Source organism: Bacillus rossius, chromosome 1, assembly GCF_032445375.1.
Source record: "Bacillus rossius redtenbacheri isolate Brsri chromosome 1, Brsri_v3, whole genome shotgun sequence".
Taxonomy (NCBI): Eukaryota; Metazoa; Arthropoda; class Insecta; order Phasmatodea; family Bacillidae; genus Bacillus; species Bacillus rossius.
This window is the reverse complement of record NC_086330.1, coordinates 127,493,432-127,519,782: the sequence shown is the minus strand read 5'-3', so window position 1 is coordinate 127,519,782 and position 26,351 is coordinate 127,493,432. Positions and strand designations below refer to the sequence as shown.

Sequence of the window (26,351 nt, the reverse complement as noted above, 5' to 3'; positions counted from 1 at the left end):
GTAGTACTAAACCCTGCCACTAGAATGCGCTGCACGTCTCCCTTTTTTTTAAGACTTTCCTTATTGTTCTACTACAATATTTGGAGTATCGTAAATTATGGGTTTCTAATATGTTGTATTTTTGCATGATTTTAAATAAATTCATAATGTAATCATATTGAATTGTTTATAAAAGGATTTTTCAACAAAAAATGTAATTATGTAATGGTTTTTACTAACTTAAAGGTAATTTTTATGTACTTTTAGCATGTAATCGTTTAGTATGTAATTTTAGATTAAGGGGCCCGCCTCGTCAGGGGTGTATGTGTGTTAGTGAGGCGTGATGATAAGCGCTTCGCTCGATGGTATTTCTAGCATGGTATCGCCTCTAAGCGCAAGGCTCTGAATTGACTCGTAGTCTTCTCGTCGTCACAGGATAACTGCGAAATTTTAGCGGTGACCGTAACATTATATGGCCGATATATGAAGATAAAGGTGTAATGCAAGTCCCTTAAGTGCTTTTAATAATCTGTACTGGTTTTTTACGCCTAAAAATTACTCTGAAAACATGTTTTTTAGCCCTTTTAACTCTTCTAGAAATACAGTTTAAAAACATGATCCAAAATTAAAAGTACTTTTCGGGCCTCAGCGAACTCTTAAATGCTTTTCGTAAACATACCCCACTCGGATATCTTGAGTAGTTTTGAAATCGAGTCTTTTTCCTGAAGCTCTGCGCACCGTCTATGTGACCAGGTAGGTGGGACCCTTAACCATTCGAATGTAGCCTTTATCTTCAAACACTTTATTTTTAGCACATCATTCATAAATCAATGAAAATTACTTTTCCCAAAACCTTGACAAATTAAGGTTTCTGTTTATGAATTTTTTATTAATCGTAAAAAACACAAAATATTAGAATCTAAATAATTTACGATACTACTCTTTTAAGGTTAAATGACTGTAGTTGTGAACACTAGGAACATCTTATGTACAGGGAGTTTTGCATAAGGACCATCAAACTAAGTTTTCAATTTTAAAAAGAATATGCTTTATCATTTTATGAGATCAGTCTTAAATTTTGCCCCACAATGCACCAATAATGCAACATATTTACTGGTGTACAGACAGGACTTTCTGAATGAATCTCATAATTCAACAATATTACTTAAAATTGCAGTGCCAATTTGCATGAGCTAATTTACAGTGACATGAATTCATCTATGTATACATATTAAGTGTTAAAAAATAAAAAGCATTATTTTGAAGAGAGTGCATTCTTTGATTATTTTTTAAATTACTAATACAACACAAATTTTTGCAACCCAAACACAAATAAATGAAAATAAATATTACTCTGCTTGCTACTAAAATTAGTCAAATGAAACTACACTTAAAAGGAAAAAAAAAATGTATTTTCACACATAACAACACTACAAAAACTAATGTAAAAGTGTGAAATAATACAACAGGTCTGTGAATCTTATTTCATAATTGCACACTACAAATAACACCACACAAATTAATGTATGTTTAACAATGTGCCGTACAGTAACACTAAAACACAGCTAAGTTATTCCTAATTCACGCCTTAAATAAGTCATAAACAACATCACAAGTAAATGATTTCCAAAGAGTTATTTTGCTCCAAAGGCAAACAAATGATTCAAGTTAAATAAATTACATTGTTTCCACTATTTTGAATTTTTTTTTCTAAATTGATTGCAGAATCACACTTTTGAATTACTTTTTATAGCTCCAAAAGCATGGTACACGTATTAAGGTAGCTGCTGTTTAAACATCTGACGCTCTAGATATGTTTACAAACAAATAAACTTTACATACCCAGGTGTATCACTTTATATATTAAAAAAAAATCTCAGAAAGAGTGAAACTTGAAACAAATTATTCAAGCTTAAAATGCTATTTATGACATATACTGCCAAAAGATCAGGAGTCATAACAAGAAATTACAATTTTGATTGCTTAATACAAGGAACCATTAGTTTGCAGGGCCATTGAGAGAAACCAAGGATCTGGAGGTAAAACATTTTGTTGGACTTCCTCCCTATTATTTAATGAAAAAAATTTAAATACAGTAAATGTTACTGCAGCCACAACTCTAAATATGACAGTATTGCATTATGTACTTGTAAGGTTGTTCTACCTAGGTAAACCCAAGCATAACAATGTATAAAAAACACTGGAACTGAACCTGAACTGAGGCCCAAGCCATGGGGTTTTGCCTACCACCTCCCTGCCACACTCTCTCGACAGCCCTGCTAGTCTGTCATGGTCACACGGTGGTCGTCACCTCACAGTGATAACTGTGGGTCCAAACCAGTCTCTGCACTGAACTACCCTTCATCAACATATATTACATCAAAAGTGATCAAATACATTTGAAATAACAAGAAACTAGATGAGGGTGTTGTTCTCTTGAAAAGTAACTGATGCAAACCAACACAATTGCCTGGCATACATTATTATACAGCGCCAACTTACACTTTTAGAATGAAAACACATAAATTAAATGGTGCAATCTTTAAAATACCTAATTATAATTCATATGATAAATAGGCTGTAAAATATTAATATATGACCAAACCTAAAGAATTAAATATACAGTCATGCAGAGACTATTTTACACATTTCATCAATGCTCTTTTCAAGATGATGATAATGTTGAGCTCCATTTATATTAGGAGCTTAAAATATCTGGTTTATAAGAACATACATTTCTCCACTAAATTCCACAATAAAAAGTCATTGTTTACTTTAGTAACATTTCTTAGTGATGCAATGAACAAAATAATACAAGTGAACAAAAATGTTCTACCAAAGATGTTAAATGACTAACTTTTTCCCTTATGTGTATAAAAACAATATATATCACTGAATAAGTGATTTAATATATATACATAACATTAGATGGCTGTGTACATTAATGTTTTAGGCTATTTACCAAAAATTAACAAATATATACATATATGTACTTAAAATTAAGACTATATTACTTTAACATACATTCATGACATACTATAAGAATATTTATACAATATAAATCTTAGTGGCAAAATATATTAAAGCACTTTCCTCTCAAGTTATATTTTTCAATATTTTACTATTTTAAATTAAATTTTACTATTTTTCTATTTTAAATTAAATTTTACTATTTTTCTACATCGAAAATTTATCAACTGTGTTCAAATATTTTGACAAATGCATTAAATACGAATTAAAAAATTACTAGTTTGTAATGCTATGAAGTTACATACCCAAAAGTGCCAAAAAAACATATGTATTATAACAATTGAACTCAAGGAACTATATGCATGCTTATCTATATATATAAAAATTTAGCTTCCGTATGTATTTGGCCACAAAACTCGGAAAGTATACGATGGTTTGGATTGAAATTTTTAGCCTACAGAACATTGCATCTTAACAGAAGAGTGTTTATATGAAATAAAAGTTTGGGAAAATCCACCGGAAAAGTCGGAAAAAAAAGTTTCTATAACTAAATATCATGGTCACCCAACTTAGTTGTGACCACGCTCAACGATGCTGTACCATATTGTCGAAGTTCAAGCACATCAGGCTACTCGACCATTGTGCCTTGACGACTATAATTTACACAAATATGTATATATATATATATATATATTTCAAGAAAGAATAAAAAACTTTATTTAATTTGAAAGTATATTCTTTCGACTCTATTGATAAAAATACGTTTAAATGAAAAAATATTCAAATTTTTGGAGCACAGTAAAAAAAATGCATTTAACCACGAATATGCGAGTTAAACTTCAGAACGATCCAACAGCAGTCATATTTTCAAGACAATTAATTGAAGTTGGTAACGGCACTGTACCTACAAATCCAGAAACAGGAAAAATTAGCTTATCATCTGATTTATGCAACATCGTAGATTCAAAAGAGGAATTAGTAGACAAGGTATTCCAAAACATCGAAACAAAATTCAAAAATCATGCATGGTTGAGCGAAAGAGCCATTCTAGCGGCTAAAAATGTTGACGTACACGATATGAACAATAGTATTATAAACAGAATCGAAGGTGAAACAATGACATACAAATCTATTGATTCAGTAGTGCACCAAAATGAAGCAGTGAACTTTCCAACGGAATTTCTCAATTCACTCGATGTTCCAGGATTACCACCACATATTTTGAATTTGAAAATTGGTGTGCCAATTATATTGCTTCGAAATATCTGTCAGCCTAAATTATGTAATGGTACACGATTAGTAGTTAAAAAATTAATGGATAATCTTATTGAAGCAACAATTTTGATTGGACTTCATAAAGGTGAAGACGTATTACTTCCACGAATGCCACTTATTCCGACAGATATGGCGTTCGAGTTCAAACTACTTCAATTTCCAATACGCCTTGCGTTCGCTATGACCATCAATAAAGCACAAGGACAATCTTTGCAAGTGTGCGGTTTGAATTTAGAAAATGAATGCTTCTCTCATGGACAGTTATATGTCGGGTGCTCCAGAGTCGGTAAACCATCTGATCTATATGTTTATGCAAAAAATGGGAAAACAAGGAATGTAGTCCTTCCATTAGCTTTACAATAAAAATATTTAAGCTAAACACATTTTTATTTCTTCTATTACATTCCACAGCCATGCACAGTAAAATATTAAATTAAACAATGAATTAATATTAAACTGTGCCACAGCAAAGCGTGGCCGGGTTTAGCTAGTACTGTATATATTTATTCATATTTGGTGCTAATTTTACTTGAAGAAAGTCATGCTTTAATAAAAAAATAATGAAAAAAAAATAAATTAAATAAATGCTTATAAAGTACAATATGTGGCATTTACATTTACTCCATTAGTTTAAGATTCCCTCATCTGAATTTCACATTTCTGAAACTGAGATTTTTTTGTTCCAATTCAATGGTTCAGATGATTGTAACTAAAGTGAAGGTTTGGCTTGATTCTATCAGCCCAATTAATACCATAAAATAATTTTTATGTTACCCACAAGTCCAAATCCAAAGTTACACATACTTTTTTTTCTTCCAGGCATTGTGGATTAGGCTTTCCCCATTTTAACAAGATTTTACTCTCAAATCTTTCACAAAGTTGTTGGGACATCAATTATATTTTTTACCAATCTGCCACCAAGTCAACATATTTTTTTCATTTATTCTAGCCCTCCTGAGAAATTAAATAAATGATGCTGGCCCACTGCGAAAGTACAATAAAAATTATAAATAAATGACAAAATAAATATGATAAATCAATCAGATATATGCATTGGAGAACCTGCAAGTAGTTTCAACTATGAATCCCTGACAAGAATATATTACTTAAAAATAACATCAAATATGTTGTTCCCATATGTACAGTTATACAAGAAATTGTATACAACAGGTGATCAATTTATAACTAAGCTAATTAAGTAATTTAAAGGCACAATTTTACATAAAAGCAATGAGTCCAACAATACTAAAGTGAACTCCAAGGCACTTAGTTTTCATAACTCCATAGCGAAGTTGGATGCACACTGGCTTACAGTGCAAGGGGTTTTGGGTTCGGTAAGGCATGGCTGTAAAATTTATTACTGCTTGAAAAAATTCTTGAGATGAACATGATAATGAATCTAATAAGCAAACTGAATCACGGTTGTTGGCGAAAGCCATAGACCATTACCTAAATAAAAAATATAAGTTTCCAAAAATTCTCATAAATTTGTTGAACTGTAAAATCTTCGGCATCAGCATAATGCCTTTGCAGCAAGGCTCATACAACACCCAAGAACTTTTCAACAGAAAAAAAAGTTCCAAATAAAAACTATTACTAATGGAGTAATATTTTCTGTCTCTGATGAAAACTCATAAATTTAAGCAAACTATTTTAGCTTTTTTTGCATTTTATTTTGTGTAATTTGACTAATCCTTGATTTTATAATGCACTGACTTGAGTATTCAATACCTGTACTATATAGTTAAAATACTATATAGTTAAATTACTATATAGTTAAATTACTATATAGTTAAATTACTATATAGTTAAATTACTATATAGTTAAATGGCAGACAACCCAAATTAAAAACTCTTTTACTAGCAAATTGTTAAGAGCCAAAATAGCATCATTGATTGTTGCAAATTTGTTATAGAATGAGTCACATTACTCAACATAAATGCAACAAACATAAAATTTGTAAAAAAAAAAAAACTAAATTTGAAAGCTGAAAAAGAGAGGAGATTCAAAAATTACTAAGGCGTAAAGAGGGTAAGACCTTCAAAGACAACAATTAACTAGAGATGCAGGTGCTATGTTACTAATTTATTTGTAAAAGAATAAGGTTGAAATCAATTTAAAAAATAATAATTAAGTCATACATCTTTAAGCTACTGTACTTAAAATCACATGAATACTGTAAGTAACAAGATTAGATATAAATGTAGACTACAATGTCAGTACTGTGAATGTCAGCTTTGTAGCAGAAAATACGAGCAGCAATTCATGGGGGGAAAAAAATTAGATGAATAGCTATAATTATAGCCAGGGGCACAGCAAAGTTATGCTAACCTAACTTATCAACAAAATCTTTGAACTGTAGGGATTTAAAACAATCTATATATTTTTAAAGAACAAGTAACAAGGAACAAATTTGCTATGATTTTTTTAAAGATTAAAATATAAGCAGCATTTAGAAACTATTTGAAACTGGCAAGTTTTATAATTTACATTAAAAAAAGTTGAGTAGCTAAGCAAGAATATTTGCCTAAATATTTAGTCTCATAACTATGGGCAACACTTAGTCTTTTTTTGATAACTGTTTTGCAACTATGGTTTGAAAGTAAAATGGAAACAAGCAAGACTATCACGTTAAAACTGTTCACTTAAACACATGTCTCATGTCTGACCCCACATTATGTAGTAACTTTTATGTTAGCTAACTACATTTTTTTTTTACATCTGGCTGTGAAGAATGTTTTTTTAAGAGCAACTGATTTAAAGTAACGATTACCAAATGTAACAAATTAAACACTGACATCCCAAAACACATAGTCTTGAATGATGTTACTACATATATAATAAAACTGTTCTCAAGCAAATTTTTTGATATGTAACATCTTGTATAGTGAAGCATGTCGTTAATGAATTCAGATATAAAGGTAGCTATTATAGCCGCTCTTTTGTCTGCCTGAAAACAGAGCTGCCATGCAAGAAATATATTCTAGAGTGATTAGATTATTGAAACGAGTTTGTAACTTGATGGCATTATGTTGCACAATATTAATAGTAATGATGATAAAATAGACGTTAGAAGTACTGAAACATTAAATATACAATAACAATAAATTGATAATTGACTGACTTCATAAAGCATGTAGCTTCACAAGAAAAAAAGCTATGGTAAAATGACAGCAAATTGAAAATATGTATATTTATCATATTATAATCTGAAATTAAATATAACTACATAAGTCAACAAAAAAAATTGTGTTATGACTCCGATGTCCACAAAATATAGAAGCATCGTCTGTGCACACTTTCAAAAGGGGGAAGGGAAACTGTAAATATTAACAGATAAAGCTAAGTACTCAAATTGAATTGAAGTAATCCATACATTTATTTTTCACACACAAAAAAATATTTTCCCACATTTGGACATAAATTAGTTTTCCTCTCTTGCTAAACTGCTATTAAAAATTTTAGTCCTAAAATCCTAACTTTCCACAATAAAATATAAGAATTAATTAACAACTAAAAAAAATATTTGGAGTAAAAATCAGTGACTAGTTTGAAGTTTACATGACTGTGGCCCTTCATCACTATACATAGGAGGGCAATACGTACATTATTAAATAGAGATATGGAAAGAAAAAGGAGTGCCAGAAAGTTATTAGCATCAATATTCTACACAATTTTCACAAAATATAGATATTTTGCTTAAACATCACACATAACTTACCTTTACTTACTTGACTTAAGATAAAATATTCTAAGTACTTATTGAAAACCTACTGGTCACAGCCACACATTTTGTGCAAGTAATTTCCAATTTTGTATGCACAGGCTTACATTCGACCTGTAAAATTGTAAATATGTAGTAGATGTAAGACACTGTCTACTTAAGTTCAGCTCAGGAAAATTGGTAATGCTGTTCACTCACGACGTAACTTTCAAGCAGCATTGCAACACAAATACTGTAGCACTTGTTCCAACACCATCTCATCAGCATCCAGGCGGTCTGTGTCCAACACGAGCCGCGCCTTGCCGTCTCTGCTCTCGGGCGACGCCCTGCAGCCTGCTGCCGCATGGCACAGGAGGTCCTTCAGGGCGAATGTGTCCAAGTACGAACAACCAAACAATGACAGGAACGTCCAGAACTCTTCCGATGGCACGCACTTGAACATGACGACACTCGAGGGCTTGGCCTTGCAGCCTTCATACGTGTACTGGTCCAGCAACGCCCTGATGTCCACAGATTTCGCTAGATCCCGAGCCGTTTTGCCGGTGTCGTCTTTGTCTTCCAGCAACGAGGCACCACCGTATTTCAAAAGAAGCTTGCACACCGAGGTGTGGCCACCCAAAGCTGCTTCCATTAGTGGTGTTAAACCAGCCAAACCTGGTGCCTTGAGGTCAACTCCTCCCATTGTACCCGGAGGCCGGTACATTATCAGTTTGTCCACATTCTCCACTTTACCCGATGTAGCAGCCTCATGGAGCGGAGTCCACCCTGCATTATCGGGCACGTTTACGTCTATTGTCGGGTCAGACAGGAAAGCCTCCAACTCTTTCAATCTCTCGTTGCGGCACACTATGTGTAGCCTCGTTTCACCTTTCTTGTTGATGCGAGGTAAGCTTCTCTGCTTTGTTTGCCGCTCTGCAGCTTTCTTGCAATTTGTGACAAACTCTAGTCTCTGCTGGTACACATTGTTTGAAGTGAAGTACGACAGACGACTACAACACACAAGCATTTCAAGCCATGAGGGACTGAGGCCTCGAATTATCTTCTGGATCATAGAGGACTGCTGATCAGCTATATGGATGTAAATTGTTTGCGCTAAGTTCCTGCTATGTTGCCCAAAGTGTGGATATGATGCGTGTAGTTGAAAGTCACAAGCATGCATTACTTCTGCTACAAGTGCCAGCAACCTTGCAGAGATGTGCTTGATTTTGGCTGGAACACCTTTGCAGAAGCTCAACACATACAAATTTATAATAGGCTTGAAAGCTTTGGTGTCCGTGAATCTTTCCAGTCCACCTTGTTCACTATCCCACCACAAAAGTTTAACCACAAGAGGGCACTCTGCATCTTTTGAAAGGGCAGTTCTTGGATTGAAACCTCTTCTAGGAAGCCACACAGATAAATTTGCTTCCAAAACATCCACCATAAGTTCCATCACCAAGCAAAGAGACACAATGTTGATGCTGGATGAAATATCTTCTGAAACCTCAACGTTATCTTCAGAAAACTTTATTGTTTTTACGTGCTGCTGAAGACTAAACAGGACATCCCTGAATATGCCATCATTTGATATACCTCCTTTACTTAATGACTGCATTTCAACTGCTTGAGTGAGAACCTTCAAATAGTAATTTGGTCTGTAGCAAGGTGGATGACAGGACACCAGGGAACTAAATATTTCACAACAGGTGTTCAGGTTTTCTACATCATTGGTTTCACACATGTATCCTAGTAAGTACACTATTATCTTCCAGTCGGGACAAGTTGCCTTTGATACAAGAGGTTCCAAAATCTCTATAGCCTCATCCCAATCACCTTCAAGAAAATGATATTCACACATATTTTCAGCCAAAGATGACTTTTTAGGTTGCTGGTGACACTTGTAACACATGTAAGGCTGAAGAGCACATGACGACGGGAACATCTGGTTCAGGCGTCGGTATGCATGATCGTGATGGTTCTCCATTACATGCATTACAGAACAGCTCAAATCATGACAGCTTACAGTACTAAGCCGTTGACCAAAACTATTTTCATTTTCTGTGGTATCATTATAATCACAGATTCTCTTGTTATCATTACCATGATTACTCTCAGTCAATATATTTTCTTTCCTAGCACTTTCCTCAGAACATTTATTGGTAAAACATCTATCTGAAGGACTTACAACAACTTTGCCTTTTCCTCCCCTAACAGATGCTGAGTTTATATTCTTATTATCTGTAGAAATATTTCTACTAACATTTAACAGTGAAATATTACCATTAGACCTTTTAGAAGGTAATTTGGTTAAGCCATTCACAACAGGTTTCCAATTTTCTTTGGTTTTTCCATCATGCTGTTTGCATACTTTCTTGGCAGAATTATTTGTTAACTTTGAAGTGGTCAAATGATTGTAATTAACATTGCAGTTCACAGTTTTATTTACTGGAGCAATACCTGCCATTGCAACAGACAAATCAACTTCACTAAGGGTTATTCTAGAACTATCAAAGTTAGCCAATTTCTTCAACTTATCATTTTCATGAGTAACATCTGGCTTGAACTCGATTTCCCACTCCATAGCCTCCTCATTATTTTCATCACTGCAATCATATGTGATTATTTGGCTAAAATGAATGTCATAGTCACTTGTAAGATCTATCACTGGATAACTTCTGAATGTTTCTGGTTCTGCTGATTTTCTAGTTTTAATTTTTTTCCTTTTATTAACAGGACGAAAATACAACTCATCAGCAGAATCATCAAAACACAGTTCATCTATTATTTTCACATCGGTATCATATTCATGTTGTTCTGTTTTTCTGACATTAACCCTATTAATAGGCAATGCTTCATAAGAATCATTACTGAATGAATCATCTATTATTTCCACATCGGAGTCATGTTCATTACTATTGATTAGTGTCTCATTTAAGTCTATTAAATTATGAATCAAACATGGCTCTCTCTTCACAAAAGAGTCTAGTGTTCCAATTTCTTCCGTTTTCACGATGGGATTCAAATGACTGACTATAGTTTGTCCATTCGAAAGATCACTCATGATAGGTCTTTCTTTCTTGTGACTTATTTTAACTCTTGATGCTGCACACTATTTACTATGGTTTTCACTTGACTGAAAAAAATAGCCCAACCTAGAATTCACTGAAGATTCAACTGCATTATTGTTTCTTTTGTAATTTTCATTCAAAATTACCTCTTGTTTTGGGTATTTGTACATTTTACTTGAATGATTCTATTAATATATCAAATTTTTTCTTGCACTCCATGATTTCTTCCTGCAAATAGGCAAGACTGGTTCCCTGCAATCATCAAAATTACACTGCTGTTAGTTCAGAGCAAATTGTGATCTTGATAGCTTATAATAATATATAACATGTGATTTTATATACATTTCAATTATGAAATGACTATTTTAAAATGAATTTTAATATACTAATGTTGTATTGCTAAAGAGTTTTATTTGAATTAAAAAAGCAAAAAAAAAAAAAGTTTAAAATTTCAGTGGGTTGCTGCAAGTTCAACATTGACTAAATATGTACTATTAGTCTGTGGCTGAGAGAACACTTAAAAAATCCTGATTTGTTTCTTCTTGAGAAACACTTTGTATCTTTCTGACTCCTAACAATGTCATGGATCATCTTCTGTTCATGCAAGGATCCCATGAAACTATGAATTACTATTACTACAACTCTTACTAAAATGTTGTTGTAAAAAAAACCTGATATTAATGTAAATTAATTGAATAGGCAGGAACTATAATAATTCACAAGTTCCATGGCCTGTTAGATACACTCCACAGTTATTTTCCTACTTGAGCCACTTTTGTCTGATCATTGACTTTGAGAGTTAAGAATGGGGTGCTTAATCATTCAATACTTATTTAGTGGCAAAAGCAGCACTAAAGAACAAGGGCCTAGTTGCAATGATATTTCCTTAATTGAAGCCATACTTTCTTAAAACTTTTATTTCTAGATTTTAGATTTTGCAGACATACAACAGAAGCCAGGAAATTCAGAATAGACAGTCTGGGATTTGAACCCAAGTCCTAGCAAATGTGAATATAATATATTTTGCCGCATCACCTAAATGATAGGTCAAGGCAACTTGACTGGACGAGTATGGTTACTGGGTGGTAAAGTGCTCCAAAGACCATTTTTTTAAGCATTTAGATTATGCATGTACTAGACTAGGGGCTACCTTAGCACAAACATCCATTCTCAACGGAGACCAAATGACTTTCAGACTTGACAAGCAGGGCAGTAGTAGTTGTAGCTTAGTCCCAAACTGCACTACTTTAGGAGTAGTAAGCAACAAATAGTCATAAATGGAATTTCCTCTGATTTCACTATTTTCAATAATTTTCTTTACAGATAGTGTTTAAAATAACCTAAACCAAGTAGAGATATAGTTTTCTTAGAAAAAGAATTATAAAAACCTGACATACTTGTTTGCAACTTGAGGAATACTGAAGTAATTTTGACAAAATCATTTCCAAACTGTTAGCATGTCTACATTTACAGCTAAAGTACAGTTCATATAATTTTCCTAGCATCACTTGGAAATAAGATGTAGCTTGAATTGTTTTGTGGGATTTTATTCCGACACAGATTTTGTCCTTGGATTTTTTCCCATGATTCAAAGTGAGGCATTGTATTATTTACAAATGCACAGAAAGTACCCAACATATTGTTCAGTAACCACTAAATTTGGAATCTCTTAGTTTCAAGCCTCTCAGAACATACTTAACTATATAAGGAACACAAAGCCAGTGGAGGCCTTACAGAATCAGCAAAGAAATTCATTAAACTCTTTACTAAAACTCTTTAGCTTTAGGATATACTAATATACTAGAAAGGTGTTTCAAAACCCTTTTCTCCTACACACATTAATAACATCAATGATTCAGCACAGCATACAAAAACGTTTTTGTAATATTTCTAACATTGCCATGCACAGTGAAGTTAATGTTTGAAAGCGATACAATAGAAAATGGAAGCATTTGCATCCATTTCCTTAACAATATGAAAAACACTATTTCATCACAATACTGGTTCTCCAATAAGGCAGAACCCATCCGGAACAGTTCCATCATAATACAATTTTTTTGAATGTATGGTTACTTCAGTTTGAAACTAAGGGAATAGTGAGACATAAAAACTATGATACACATAAAACATCTAAACAAGTATGTGTATATATTTAATTGACATAAAGATAACTCATAACAAGTATTTACAGTTCACTTGCAGTAATGAGAACTTAAATGGTGACCAGAATATGTTCAGATAAATAAAAAGTGAATTGTGACAAAACAAACTAAACAGGGAGTCCTGCAAAACCCAAAACAGGATTCCCTGGCCTTTTGCTCGACTTTTTCAGGTATTTAATAATTTTTTCTTGATGTAATATTTCCTCAGATAACAACCAACATATTTTTTTGCACTATTTCCTAACACTGCCATAGTTAAAACCTACTTACGGATGCAGTAACTCTGCAGATAAGTGGCTTCTAAGAAATAAGGAGGCATTAATAAAAAGTATTAAATATGCAAATGCAAATACATATCACAAATTATAAATTACACAATTAATATATTTCTAGCTGCAACACCCGGCATTGCCCAGGCTGAACACAAGAACATATATTGTCTGTGAGTTAGTGCAAAATGGCAGTGTGGTGGGCATAGAGAAATAACACACATTACTGTTTGTATATCTATGACCTATGATTTTCTTTTGACCCATGGTGATTGGTTGAACGAAATAGAAGTTGATGCAATGCAGCGCCATCTAGTGACGAGTTATAACAAGATTGATTCACAAACATATTCTCTGTGTTAAAACATCTATGTAAACCAATTCTCATGGTGATCGGTTGAACAGAATAAAATGTAATGCACTGAAGTGCCATCTAGTTGTTGACCGGGCCTACGCCCTCCCTAAGCCCGATGTGCCTCACGTCTGGCCCTTGTAGGCCCTGTCCTCCCACCACCACCTTCTATGACCCGGGTGTTTGAAACCACCCGCCGTAGTGTATGTGTGTGTGTGTGTGCATGTCGGCCCGCGCCCACCGGTGTGACGTCAGTGCTTCGCTCCCGAACGATGCTGAGCGAGGACAAACATTCCCGAGGCAGACTTTATTTTAATATTAAATTAATTATGTAATTTTATTGTTTTCAGCCAGTAAGCTAAGTTAATTAAGGGTTTATGTACGTTCATTTCTTTTCTGGTGGCACGCTTTATTTAAAGACATGTTAACAGCCATTGGCCGGATGTGAGTGGTGGACCCGCCTTGAGGGCGCTCCGCAAGGGAGTTGGTCGCCGTCGCTGCCTGAAGGAAGGAGCTTCACGCGCAAGTCGTCTGCAACTCTCCACTATTACCGATCCGCGTCCATCTGGATATTTCATTTGTATAAATCATTTTTCTTTAACTCCAGGACTTACCTCGAGCAGCAGATTGTTTTATTAACATTTTATTTGATTAACATATCAGTGTCTTTTGTGCGCGTGGCCACGCGGGGAGAAGACAGGCGTGTGGGCCGCCTTCGATAGCCTACCTTATTGTGTGTGTTAATAAATAGCGTGACCCCCGCTGAGAGGGGCCGTAATTACGTATTTTAATTGATACTGGGGGAAACGGGCCTCGCTGCACACGGGCGACGTCAAGGCCCTGAGAATAGAGTCACCGGGTCCGCATGCCCGTAACACATGTGGTGGCGCCCTAGGCATAAAGCCAAGTACGTAGAATCTGAACCCCCTTTGCGACAGCATAGTGAAAAGTTATAACAAATAGACATCGCAAAAATATTCTCAATATCTCTATATACCAATTTTCATGGCGATCGGTTGAATGGTGTCAAATTTACTTCAATTATTATTCACTTTTTTCCAAGAAGCCATTAATCTGCAGAGGTACCAAGGATTCTCCAATGTTGTGACAGAACTGTTTACACAGTAACAAAAATCCTGGAAACTATGAACTGTAATGTTTCTCACATCACCAGGATGTGTATAAATACCTGGAGAACCAATTTCAGAACTTTTTCAGGATAATTTGATAAAATTTTCGTGCAACTAATGCATAACACAAGAGTTATTTTGCATGTATAATCATCAAGACTAAACATAACACGAAATAGACCTACAATTTACAGGTACGTGCCAATTTTTAAAAACATAATTCATGGTTCCTATCTTTTAACATAAACAAACATTAAGGAGTTTTTAAGGAGCTCTTTAATCATTTAAGTATATTCAGCTATGCATGAATATCAATAGATTTCTTTTTTGCTCACTAGTTTACCACCCACAAGTAAAACAATTATTACTATCTGGAAGAAAATTCTCTGTTTAATTACTAACAAAAGAAACACAGGCACAAAGAGTATTTAAGGAAATAAATACCATTGTGAAACACTCACAAGTTCATAAGCGAAACACTGTCTAAACAAAATTCCTATTAAATAGTAATCATGCCGACATGACCACCCCCTGGTTTAAACTTTCGCTCTGCAAATCCATTGATTAAATAATCGACATAGTTGATCCGGAGTGAATTTGTAACATTGCAGACCCCTGCCCTCCTAGCTCAATGTTTTTCTTTTAAACTTCTTTTTGTATATGTAAGTATTAATAAGTCAATGTTTTTTGAGTGGTGTATATGTTATGGAACAGTATAATCAGATGTTATGGATATTAAGATATGTTATTTTCACTTGCTGGGTGTTTTAAGAATGTACCTTGTATTTTAAGAGACGTTTTCAATCATTACTATTTTTTATGTAGTTATTCACAAAGAAGTCGCTGTACTAGATTTTTGCCGGTTTTGGCCTACTTTTTCAGGTTTTTTCTAAATGAGTTTAATTTTGTAAAGTAATTTGTATTATAATTGCTGTTTGTAATATTCATTAACGTGTTGAATGATTCTAGAACACGGGACTGTGTCTGATGTGATGGTTAAGAGAGAGGCATGAGAGGCCTGTAAGTGGGAGTGAGAAAGAAACTGTGATTCCCCGCTAACCGAGATAAAAGCTGGGATTCCCCACTGGTCGTGGGAAATGTGTGATAACAGCTCTCTCACAATGTGGGAGAGAGAAGGAAAATGTAAAGTCCCGGGCTCTATGGAGAGAAAACGGTTTTCAATGTGTGTTCTGTTTTCCTATTGGTTTGTGATTTGGAGAGTGAATGAAGCGTGCGTGTGATTGGTCTGTGAGGTCATGTGACTTCTCCTCCCTGCGTGGAGGAAACGAGTACATGAGTTCATCAGTTGTCTGTCGACCGCTGCACCAGTAGGTCGCGTTCGGTGGCTTCTCGCCAAAAATGAAGTAGTTTGCTGGATAGATAATTTAACGTTGGTGGTCAGAGCCATGCCGAGTATTAAGTTAACCTAATTTTTTTTTATATTTCATTCGGACATTAATTATAAATTGTGATCACCTTCGTCGGCGGTTGGCTCGGGGCGAAATTCGGTTTCACTGAGTGCGGCCACATTTGAGGCCGCACTGACTTCGTGTACTTACAGTAAAACATTACTGAAGGACGTTATTTTTTCGTTAATTCTCATCACGAGAGCTGCGAGCATTTTTTGACGGGCAGATGTACGTGTTGAACGAGTGAGTGAAAATTGAAAGTGATTGGATTCGTCTGTGCATTCTAGTATGAAAAAATGAAACAAAAAAATTACAATCTGCGTTGAACATCTTTTAATTTTTGTATGTAGCGAACCGTTACAAATTCTAGTAGCAGATGTGGAAACTGTGTCTGATTTGCATCAAGAAATGTACTTGAGAAACACAGTTTCCGTATATTTACCACAACTGGCATTATATTAAAGAATATTAAATAATGAGACTGGAATAACATGTTTTTACGGAGTTTTATAGGATCCATGGTGAAAATTAAGGAAATTTAATGGCCCTTAAAGAATAAAAATCAATTTAAGGACTTTTAAGGAGGCGTATGAACCCTGTAATGTAAGTTAGTAAATGGCTGCTGGAAATTTACTTTTCATGGCTTTCAGCACCATTACTGTTTACATAGATATTTTTTTCATTACTTTCGTGATCAAAGTTTCCTTACTTTTATTGACTTTTGTGGTCTGATGACACTGCAAGGCAAAATTGACTGAATTCAGCCTCATGCACCAACTATAGATTTTATAACAATATACCATCTTCTCCCACTGAGACTCATTTATGGATGGTTCTATCTGGCCATTCAAAGCTGGCACACAAAATTATGCACTAAAACCACCTAGTTCATCTTTCTTTGAACAAGTAACAAAATTTTATTTATATTTAGTTTTACACACAGGATGTTACTTTTCACTGTAAGCATAAAGCATTAAGCTAATGAACCATTCAGGCATGTTCAAATAAGCAGATTTTGTTGACTTGGTAATCAGGTGACCCAATATTGCATACCAAAATGATGAAACACTAAAAAAATTAATTTTCCAATTTAGTAAATAATAACATTAAATTTACAAAATAAAAAACTATGTATTAATCATGTTGTTTCAAACCTTTAAAAACAAGCAAGTTTGTGATTTTGAACTATTATGGATGCTGGATAGTGAAGTAAATAAACATTGTAATACCATTTCTGGTAAAATACTGCATTAATGTAGTTGAATTTACATTTAGGTACAGTCTTCGTGAAAAGTATTTAATAAAAAATACAAAATATGATTCCTATAAAACTCTACAAGATGTTAAGTTTGCAGGTTTTTGCACCCATTGTCTGGAATTGCTTGGCTTCTGGGTTGTAGCCACGTCGAAGGCGAAGGTAAGGTATCTTCGCTACAACCCAGAAGCCAAGCAACTCTCTACATAGTGTTGTTTTTAGTGTGAAACAAATGCTGAATGCAGCCCAAATTAAACCTACTAAATCACAAATTACAAAGTTACGATTTGACCAACACAAACACAGCCTTAGTCCTAGGATTTCCAAAGTAGCTGTCAAACCACATTATTCAGTAACCTAATAATATAGTTAAGATTTTATGGTTTTAATTTTAAGCCAATTTTCTTTTATAAACAAAAGATAGTGGTGTTATAGTTTTTATTTTTTATGAATTCTGTATATTATAATGGTACTGTATTATTTAACAAATATGACACATGTTTCGTGATACTTATTGCACAAAAACAATATAATTTTGTGTAATAAATTATGCACTTTCACAGTATAATTCAGAACAAAAAAAGTTGTCAAGTATTTGTGTGTTTTAGAAATGTATAAATATTGTAATGAGTTACTAAGAAGAGTTGCAAGATTTAAAAAAGAAGTATTTCCCCCCCCCCCCCCTCCCACAATCTCTTTAGTGCATACATTTTGGTACAAAACTTTGTTCTGAGTAAATTACTATTGAATTTAAAATAATATTAAAAAATTATGTTTTTGTGAATCAAGTTAAATTTTGATTTAAAATGTTGAATAAATTCATGATTTTAGTTGCATTTAAAAGCTTTATAGTTTGTTAACTTGCATTTTGGTGTTATATGGTGTACTGACATAAGTACTTATTGGTGTTATTTCAGTTTTATCGCAATTCACCACATAATCTCATCCCTTCCTAATATGTATTATTGAATGTATCATCATAAGTCACTGGGGCAGTGCTCTAAACACTAGAGCATTCCCATGCGAATGCTGAATTGCAGCCTATAGTTGCAATTCAAATATTTAGAAAAATATTAAGTAACCATTCAGAAACGACCCTAGATAAAAGCTACAAACTTGGAAGAATTTTTGTGATTATACATCTAATATTGAAAGTTTGATATATCCTTACTTACATTGGAAGTGTAGCAGCATTTATTTTATTGATGTTCTGAAGTAGGAATTTCTGATCTAGAATCAAAAATATGGAACAATTATATCAATCTGACAAAATTTCTACACAAAAAAATAAATTCACATTGGGTAATTCTTGAAGAAAGCAGCTTTTTCAAAAGACAGTGAACAAACCAAAAGTAATATTTTTCAGTATTTATTGTCATCACTTTTTATTTTTAAAGTGTGAATTTCATTTTCTGGTGGATTGCTTATGTTACTGTACTATTCCCACCATGATGGACTTTGTAAAAGTAAATGCATTGATTACTAGTCACAACTTCTGTGGACATGTCAAGAGTAAATCCAGAAGCATTTTTGTGTACACCAGTAAAATTTGAGATATTTTATAATTCATATAATTATTATTATCTGCAATTTATTTAATAGTATATTATTATTTTATTTAAATAATGGGTTTGCTAAATAATGCCAGGTGAGACTTTTACTTTTATGCATTTGGTCAAAGACAAATGTTGCTGTTACGAGATTGAACAGAAAATAAATTACGTTTCTGAATGTAGAATATGTAATGGAATGTTTTAAAATTATTTAATATTTTTATGACTATGTGAATTTGTGTGATATTGCTAAAGGCAAGATTACATAATGAATAGTGATAAAACCGAAATAACAATGAAATTTAAGTCAATGAACAGCCAAACACTGAAATGGAAGTCAATACACCACGTGACACCAATATGCAAGGGAAAACACAACATGGAGCAAAATTCACATGAATTGCCTTATTTTGTTTATTATAGCATTTAATTTATTTCATAAATCTTTAATTTAAACTTTCATTTAAAAAATAAAAAATATTATGAACTAAGTAAAAAAAAAAATCAAATAAAAGTACTGAAATAATAAGACAAAGACAAAAAGTAAAATTTAAATATGAAAATACTTTGTATATACCTAAATACAAGAACCTTTGAAAATCAAAATACCCTAACTTTTCAAAATATAAAACCATAAAATCTTGGCTCTAGATATTGCATACAACTAAAATATTTCACTATATTCATGGTGTGTTCATTTATGGCGACTCTGGTAAAGTAAGATTTTGTATAATTTTTATGATAGTTTACATAGCCATCATTTGTGTGTATTTTTCGTAAGGGTAGATTTCTCCAGATACAGTTCTAAGTATTTAAAAATAAAGAGCAAGGTTATTGTTAAATGATATAACTCTTGTCTAAGTGCATTTTGTCATTTCCAATGGATCCTGAAATACTTTGTAATTGTAACTATGAAGGTCTTTCAAATTGATTAAAACTGTGAAGTTTCATGTATTAAAAATATGTAAATATTGATATATTATTATTATAATAATTATGGTTACCAAAACAAACTGTTACAGTAATTTTAGGAATAATTCCATTAATTATTTTTGTTTTCAATGATTTTAACACCGTAATTTAACTGGGTAAGATCACTGTCAAGTTTATTTTTAGAATTCACAGAGAATTTTAAAATATAAATATTTGTGAAATAATCAAACAAAATAAGAGTAGCACTCCAACAATTTTCAGAATTTTTTTCTTCTTTGGGAAACCTGCTCTTTTCAAGAATAACCCAACATTGTATTCATTTCCAAAATATATTATAGTATTAAATATCGTTTAAATAACTGAATATTGAAAAAACCAATATGCCGCCCACTGATAGCACAGGTACATTGGTTTCAAACATTACTTTACATTACTTTCATGGTCAAAAACACTTGTGTGTATGTGCACTGGCCAGTAAGAAAGTACAATAATCAATAATTCGTTATTTCTCAAAACACCTGCTACAACTATCCACAAGGCAAGTTTGCTCACGTGGAGCAAGGTGGCATAGCGTAAAACACTGATCTAGCATTATAGAGGAACCAGGTTCAAATCCTGGCTGTACCATCATGATTTCAGTTTTCCACACATTTCTGAAATTACTCCTAGCTCAATGCATAATGTTTACTTAGCATAAGCTATGAATGATTCCTTTTGCAATAATACCCATGATGTCGTATTTTTACTGTCTGTAAAGACCTCACTGTTTGCAAGAAGTTAGCCCAAGTTAAAGAAAAATTTGTTTGCAGTAACTGCATAAAGAGGATAAATATGCTTATTCTTCTTCTTCTTACATTCCTCTCTATGTTGGCCAATTATATGTGGGTAATTCAGAGCAACATTGACCACATCGAATAAAATGAAAAATGCAGTGGAAAGTCTTCAATTTGGCACTATATGGTTTGCAACACTCTAAGAAGTCCATTAATGCAGTCGCTCACATCCAGTTATTTTCAAGCAGATTCTGGTAGTTAACCTTGGCTAGACTGCAGCATTTTTAGTATGCTCAGAGTTAATTGTTACTGTCCATCTAAAAACTATATTGACGTCCAATAATTTGGAAAAATCGCTAATCCGGCATGGTAATGGTCCCAAACATGGCGGTATGAAGACTTTTCACTGCAGCATTATATAAAAAAAAATGTATCACAAAAAAGGTTGCTGATCCATGCCAGTTCCTAAAAAATAAATAAAAATTGTTATGTATATATACGAGTCATAATCAAATAATAATGATCATTGTAAATGCTAAAAATTAAAAAAAAAATTACATTTTTAAAAATTATCTTGCTAAATGATTTTAGTTCAGTCCAACTGGCTTTTCATTATATTACTTACTAGTTTCAACTAGCTTTTGGTTGTACTTTATCAACTTAATGCAAATGTGTACTAGAATTTTGTATATCTTAAAATCAACTGGATGGTCAATGAGAAAAGCTGGCTACCACCATTTTTTATATTTGATAAAATAATTACATGGCCTCACTTGCACTTATTTGTGACACACCGTAATACTATTATAATGACAGTCTCTTACATGATTTTGACAATTATTTAAATACAGTAATATATTGGTCTTCACATTCGGGACCACAGCTGTGCCGGATTAGTATTTTTGTTGGATTACTGACCATCAATACAGTTTTAAGGGAATGAATATTAATAATAATAATTATTATTATGATGATAATAGTAATAATGATAATAATAATATTCAGTACACAATATTTAAAACTACAATGAAGTCCCGCTAATCCGAACTAATTGGGGCAGTGACCTGTTCGTTTTACCATATTTTCGGATTTTCCCAAGAATTGTGTAATGCAACAGTATGTAGTACAAACAGTGTTATAAACATTAAGTTTTCATTTAACACAGCTAATTACACTTTTACCAGCACAAAATCACTCTATCAATTTTTTTAAAAAAAATTGTTTTAAATATTATTTTTTACCCTAAAATCGTTCAGATTAACCAAATTTTTGGACTTCGGATTAGTGGTGTTCGAATCAACAGGAATCAGCAGTACTAACAAATAATGCAGAATTAAAGAGCTATGACTGTACTTCTTTAGCGAAGTAAGGAATATTAGCCAATAGGAACTCTGCTCCAACTCCAGGAAGCAGAGTGCACACTAGCAACAAGAAAGTACAAAAATATTAAAAATTTGAAAACAAAGAAAAACATACTTAGGCAGGATAATCCATCAAAATCAGAAGACCTAACTTACCAAACTATAATAATTTGGAAACATGTACTGTTAGAAAATCCCCTTATTACATTATTTAATAGAGATTTTTTTTTATAATTTTGAAAAATAACATTTCCCAAATATGTTTGTAGTCATAAATGTTTTAAAATGTTGATGTTATATCTTGAAAGTAATGGAAATGCAGGTACATATTTGTAGTCTTTACATACTTTTGTCACATAAAAATTAATTTTGGGCCCAGTTACATGAATGAGCATTTGGATATATTTATACTATGGTTAGTATTAAATAATTACAATCAAAATATATTTTTAAAAAATACTACTACTGGTACTTTATTTCTAAGCACTCAAACTTTGTGGTTAATGTTGACTATTGAATATGCGAAATTGTTTGATGGCTGGTAACTATTTAATACAGCATTATTAAATAAAGTTTTTATTTCACTACAGAAAAAATATAAAATATATACTTACTTATATAATTCAATAGAGCTGTAGTTTTCTAATAATTAATTTTTAAAAAAAATTTTCAAAAATCACATAAAAATTACTTATCTTTTACATAATCTTTTTCCTTGAGACAACCTAGTCAAGGGTGTATCTGTGTTAGTGAGTCAGGATGATATGAGTGCAATGGTCGCTGGTGCTTCGAGTGCGGTATTGCCTTTAAGCGCAAGGCTCTGAACTAACACACACGTCTTCTCGTAGTGCATATGACAACTATAAAGTCTGAGCTGTAAATATAACATTGTATGGCGGAGCAATGAGGATAAAGGTCTGATAATGAAAGGCCCTTGGGTGCTTTCAAAAAAGGTTTTACTAGGCATTTCATTCTAAAATTTATTCTTAAAACACACATTTTAATCCATTTGACTCTCCTACAAATATTAAACGAAATACGGAAATAGAACTACCCGTCCCCTCTTAACACATTCTTAAACGCTTATCGTAAACAGACACCACTCGGATATCCTAAGTAGTTTTCAAATTGTGTGGTTTATACTGAAGCTCTGCGCACCGTACTGTGCCCATGTAGGTGGTCCCTTTAAGGAGAGAATACCCTTGTGAAACAGAGGTCTTATATGTATCATTTTGCTAATTTGTTTAAAATTATGGTTTTGCAGAATTAGTGTTGCCAAAATTGCACTACGGGTGTGAAATAATGTTACAGGTGTTGGAGTAAAATTGTTATGCGTGCAACAAACTTAGTGATAAGGCACGTAATACTTTATTCTTCACTTTAATTCTACTGGTAAACATAATGCATATCTGATTTTTGTTCACAAATTGCAAATGACTTATTATATGAATAACTTAGTAACAGTGAAAGACATTGTAGCGTCATGTAAATAAATAAGGATGATAGTGTAACAGTTTGTTTTGGGATGATAGAAGCACTTGTGGTATGAGTAGGAGTGAAGTAATAAGTGGGATAGAATATATATTTTATAAAATGAATAAATAAGTATGCATTTAATATTTAGTAGGTAATAAAAATTTTTTAAAGGAAATGTGTGATAATGTGTGTAGTAATGATGAGAGAAATGCAAGGTCGTGTTTATTTATATTGATTTAATATAACAGTACAGTCTAGAGAAATAATGTGTGGTTGTGATTGTAGTGTTCACCAGGAAAGCAACTGTTCATGTTCCACAATGAAGAATGAATAAAATGATGGAATAGCAAATTTTTGGTGTAAATTTTATATACACAAGAGTAATATTAACAGTAGACTATACTGCCATAAGCCCAAATATGGTAAGTGAAAGTGGTTTCTTTTTTTGTTTGTGATTTTTAATAGTGTTTTATTTGCATTTTGTTTGTTGTATTAGGTGAGATGTGTGTTGTATGTGTTTAATTTGCGATGTTAGGTAAAATATTTTTTTTTTCAGGTCAGATGAATCATAACATTTAATAATGTTAATTCCTAAGTACGCAGGTTAGTTCTGCAAATGTTGATATGATAAACACGTTTTCGATGCAATATGGTAGGGATATTGATGAAGTCGTCAAAAAGGCAGTGCTGAAGTAATTACGACCTGTAAGATCCTACATTACAAGTGTGGGAATAAGGCATTTTCGACAGGGAAGATTCACATGCTTGTTTTAGACAAGATACTGTTTTTGAGAAATAAGAGTACCTACAAAAGATATTTTCAGTATCGTGTTCTATACTAGAATAGGTAGGGCTGAATAAACTTTATGATACCTGAGAAGTTTAAATCATAGTAAAACAACAATAAACATAGTACACAAATTAAGAATAGCAAAATATAATAAAGTGGCTGAAACTATAGTATACAGTATTATACATTAAATATTATATGAAGAGTATTGTGTTATATACTAGAATAGGTAGGGCTATAATATAATTTACCAAAGCCAGGACATTCAAATTAATTTGAAAATGAATAATTAAATTATAAAATGTGGTATTGCAAAATGTACTTAACTGAACTGGGTGGGATTATAGTATACAATACGATACCATAGGAACTATATCTTTGGTATGATGTATACTTGAACAGGTAGGGCCGTAGTATAGAATATGATACAAGATAGTTTAATAATAAAATGTATTTTGTGCAAGAAAAAAAAATACATGAGAATGCTCCGCTTCCAAAAACCCCATTCTCCCACGCTTGTCCCGCAAGAATGTATAGGTGGCAATGATGTCATCAACTTTGTTAAGGTATGAGGATCAAGATTACTACCCCACACGTACAACAATACACTAAAAAAAATATGATTTTTTTTTAATCAGTGGGCTATTACTTATCATGTCTGCAAGCACGAAAAAGTGTCCCATTACGCACATTGTCCCGTTTTGCTGTGTCCCGTTATGCTCATTGTATGCTTGTGCCACATCTCTCTCTTCCACTCAATTGGAACAACCATCGATTTGACTTTTTCGAGGCACATTAAACTTGAAACACTCCCATTAGTTTCCTACTTTTCCTATCATCGTCCTATCCTTAACAGAATAACACAGATTGGAAGAAGTTAAATAGCAAACATGTATAAAAGTTACAGTTAAAATAATCTCATCGTTAAAGTAATATACATATTTGAATTAATGAGTGCAAATAAAGTAAATTTAACAATTAAATTGTAGATTTCATTTCACTCCTTCTTTGTATCCATACAAAATAGTGATAATTCAATAAAAATTATTAAATTTTATTCATAAAAGTATGCAATCATTTCATCAATGTTTTGTTGTTATGATGTCACGTTAAACTATCGTTTGTAAACCGACTTTACAGACAACCAATTTTTTTTTCCAAAGCTATTGAACGTCCAATTGAAGGGGCGGTTATAGACTTGTGTAAAAAAAAAAAAAAAGCATTTAAATCTTAATTCTTAAGAAATCATAAATAATAACTAATACATAACAAAATAACAGCTTTAACAAACAAATGCTGTTAAACTTACAAACAACCAGGCTTGATAAATGTATGGAATCCATCAAATAGAACACTCTTCTAAGGCACAAAACAAACCTAAAAAACACTTGTCATATTCTCTAATTTACTTACGTTGACCAACTACAGTTTACCAAAAAAAAAATCAATTTTACAAACCCTAAACCCTGACAATAACAAAGTTTCTTTCCTAATACGCGCGAAAGGGCATTAAATAAACTTGAACAAAATATCTCTTTGTGTCTATGACCAAAGGTACCATAGAGTACGATATTTGGTTAAATATATATATATATGAGGTAGACATTTCCGTTCTACTCATTCATTGGCTGCAGGCATCTTGCTTAGGCCAAAAAAGGTTGATCACTATACATGTGAAGAGAATGTCTTAAGTTGTATATATTTTAAAAACATTTTTAAACTCAAAACCATACGTTTGATAACATCCAATTGCCAATTAAGATTCGGCTGAAGATGAAATTGCTTAGGGAATAACTAATTTCGCGCCACAAATCATGAGAGCTTAATTAAATGTATATGTTGTAGCAGTCTGGGCTGTCTCCAGATTAGGATACGTGAATGTTATGCCTGGC

At 32.8% G+C, this 26,351-nt stretch overlaps 1 protein-coding gene across 5 annotated transcripts in view; it reads right to left on the bottom strand.

Annotated features, from left to right (window-relative positions):
* The window catches only part of LOC134545533 (protein N-terminal asparagine amidohydrolase), a 346,287-nt gene extending 320,260 nt beyond the window's left edge, over positions 1-26,027 (bottom strand). Inside the window, exons 1-3 of one of the 5 annotated variants that reach the window (XM_063388607.1) lie at positions 25,769-26,027; positions 18,749-18,803; positions 1,370-11,248 (exon numbers count right to left, since the gene is read on the bottom strand). In XM_063388607.1, coding sequence (XP_063244677.1) covers positions 8,158-10,989 — 2,832 coding nt within the window. In that variant the 5' untranslated portion in view covers positions 10,990-11,248; positions 18,749-18,803; positions 25,769-26,027 and the 3' untranslated portion in view covers positions 1,370-8,157. Of the gene's footprint in view, positions 1-1,369; positions 11,249-18,748; positions 18,804-25,768 lie in introns of those variants that run through there. The other 4 variants (XM_063388608.1, XM_063388612.1, XM_063388613.1 and 1 more) reach the window with 4 other exon arrangements.
* Between the last annotated feature and the right edge of the window lie 324 nt (positions 26,028-26,351).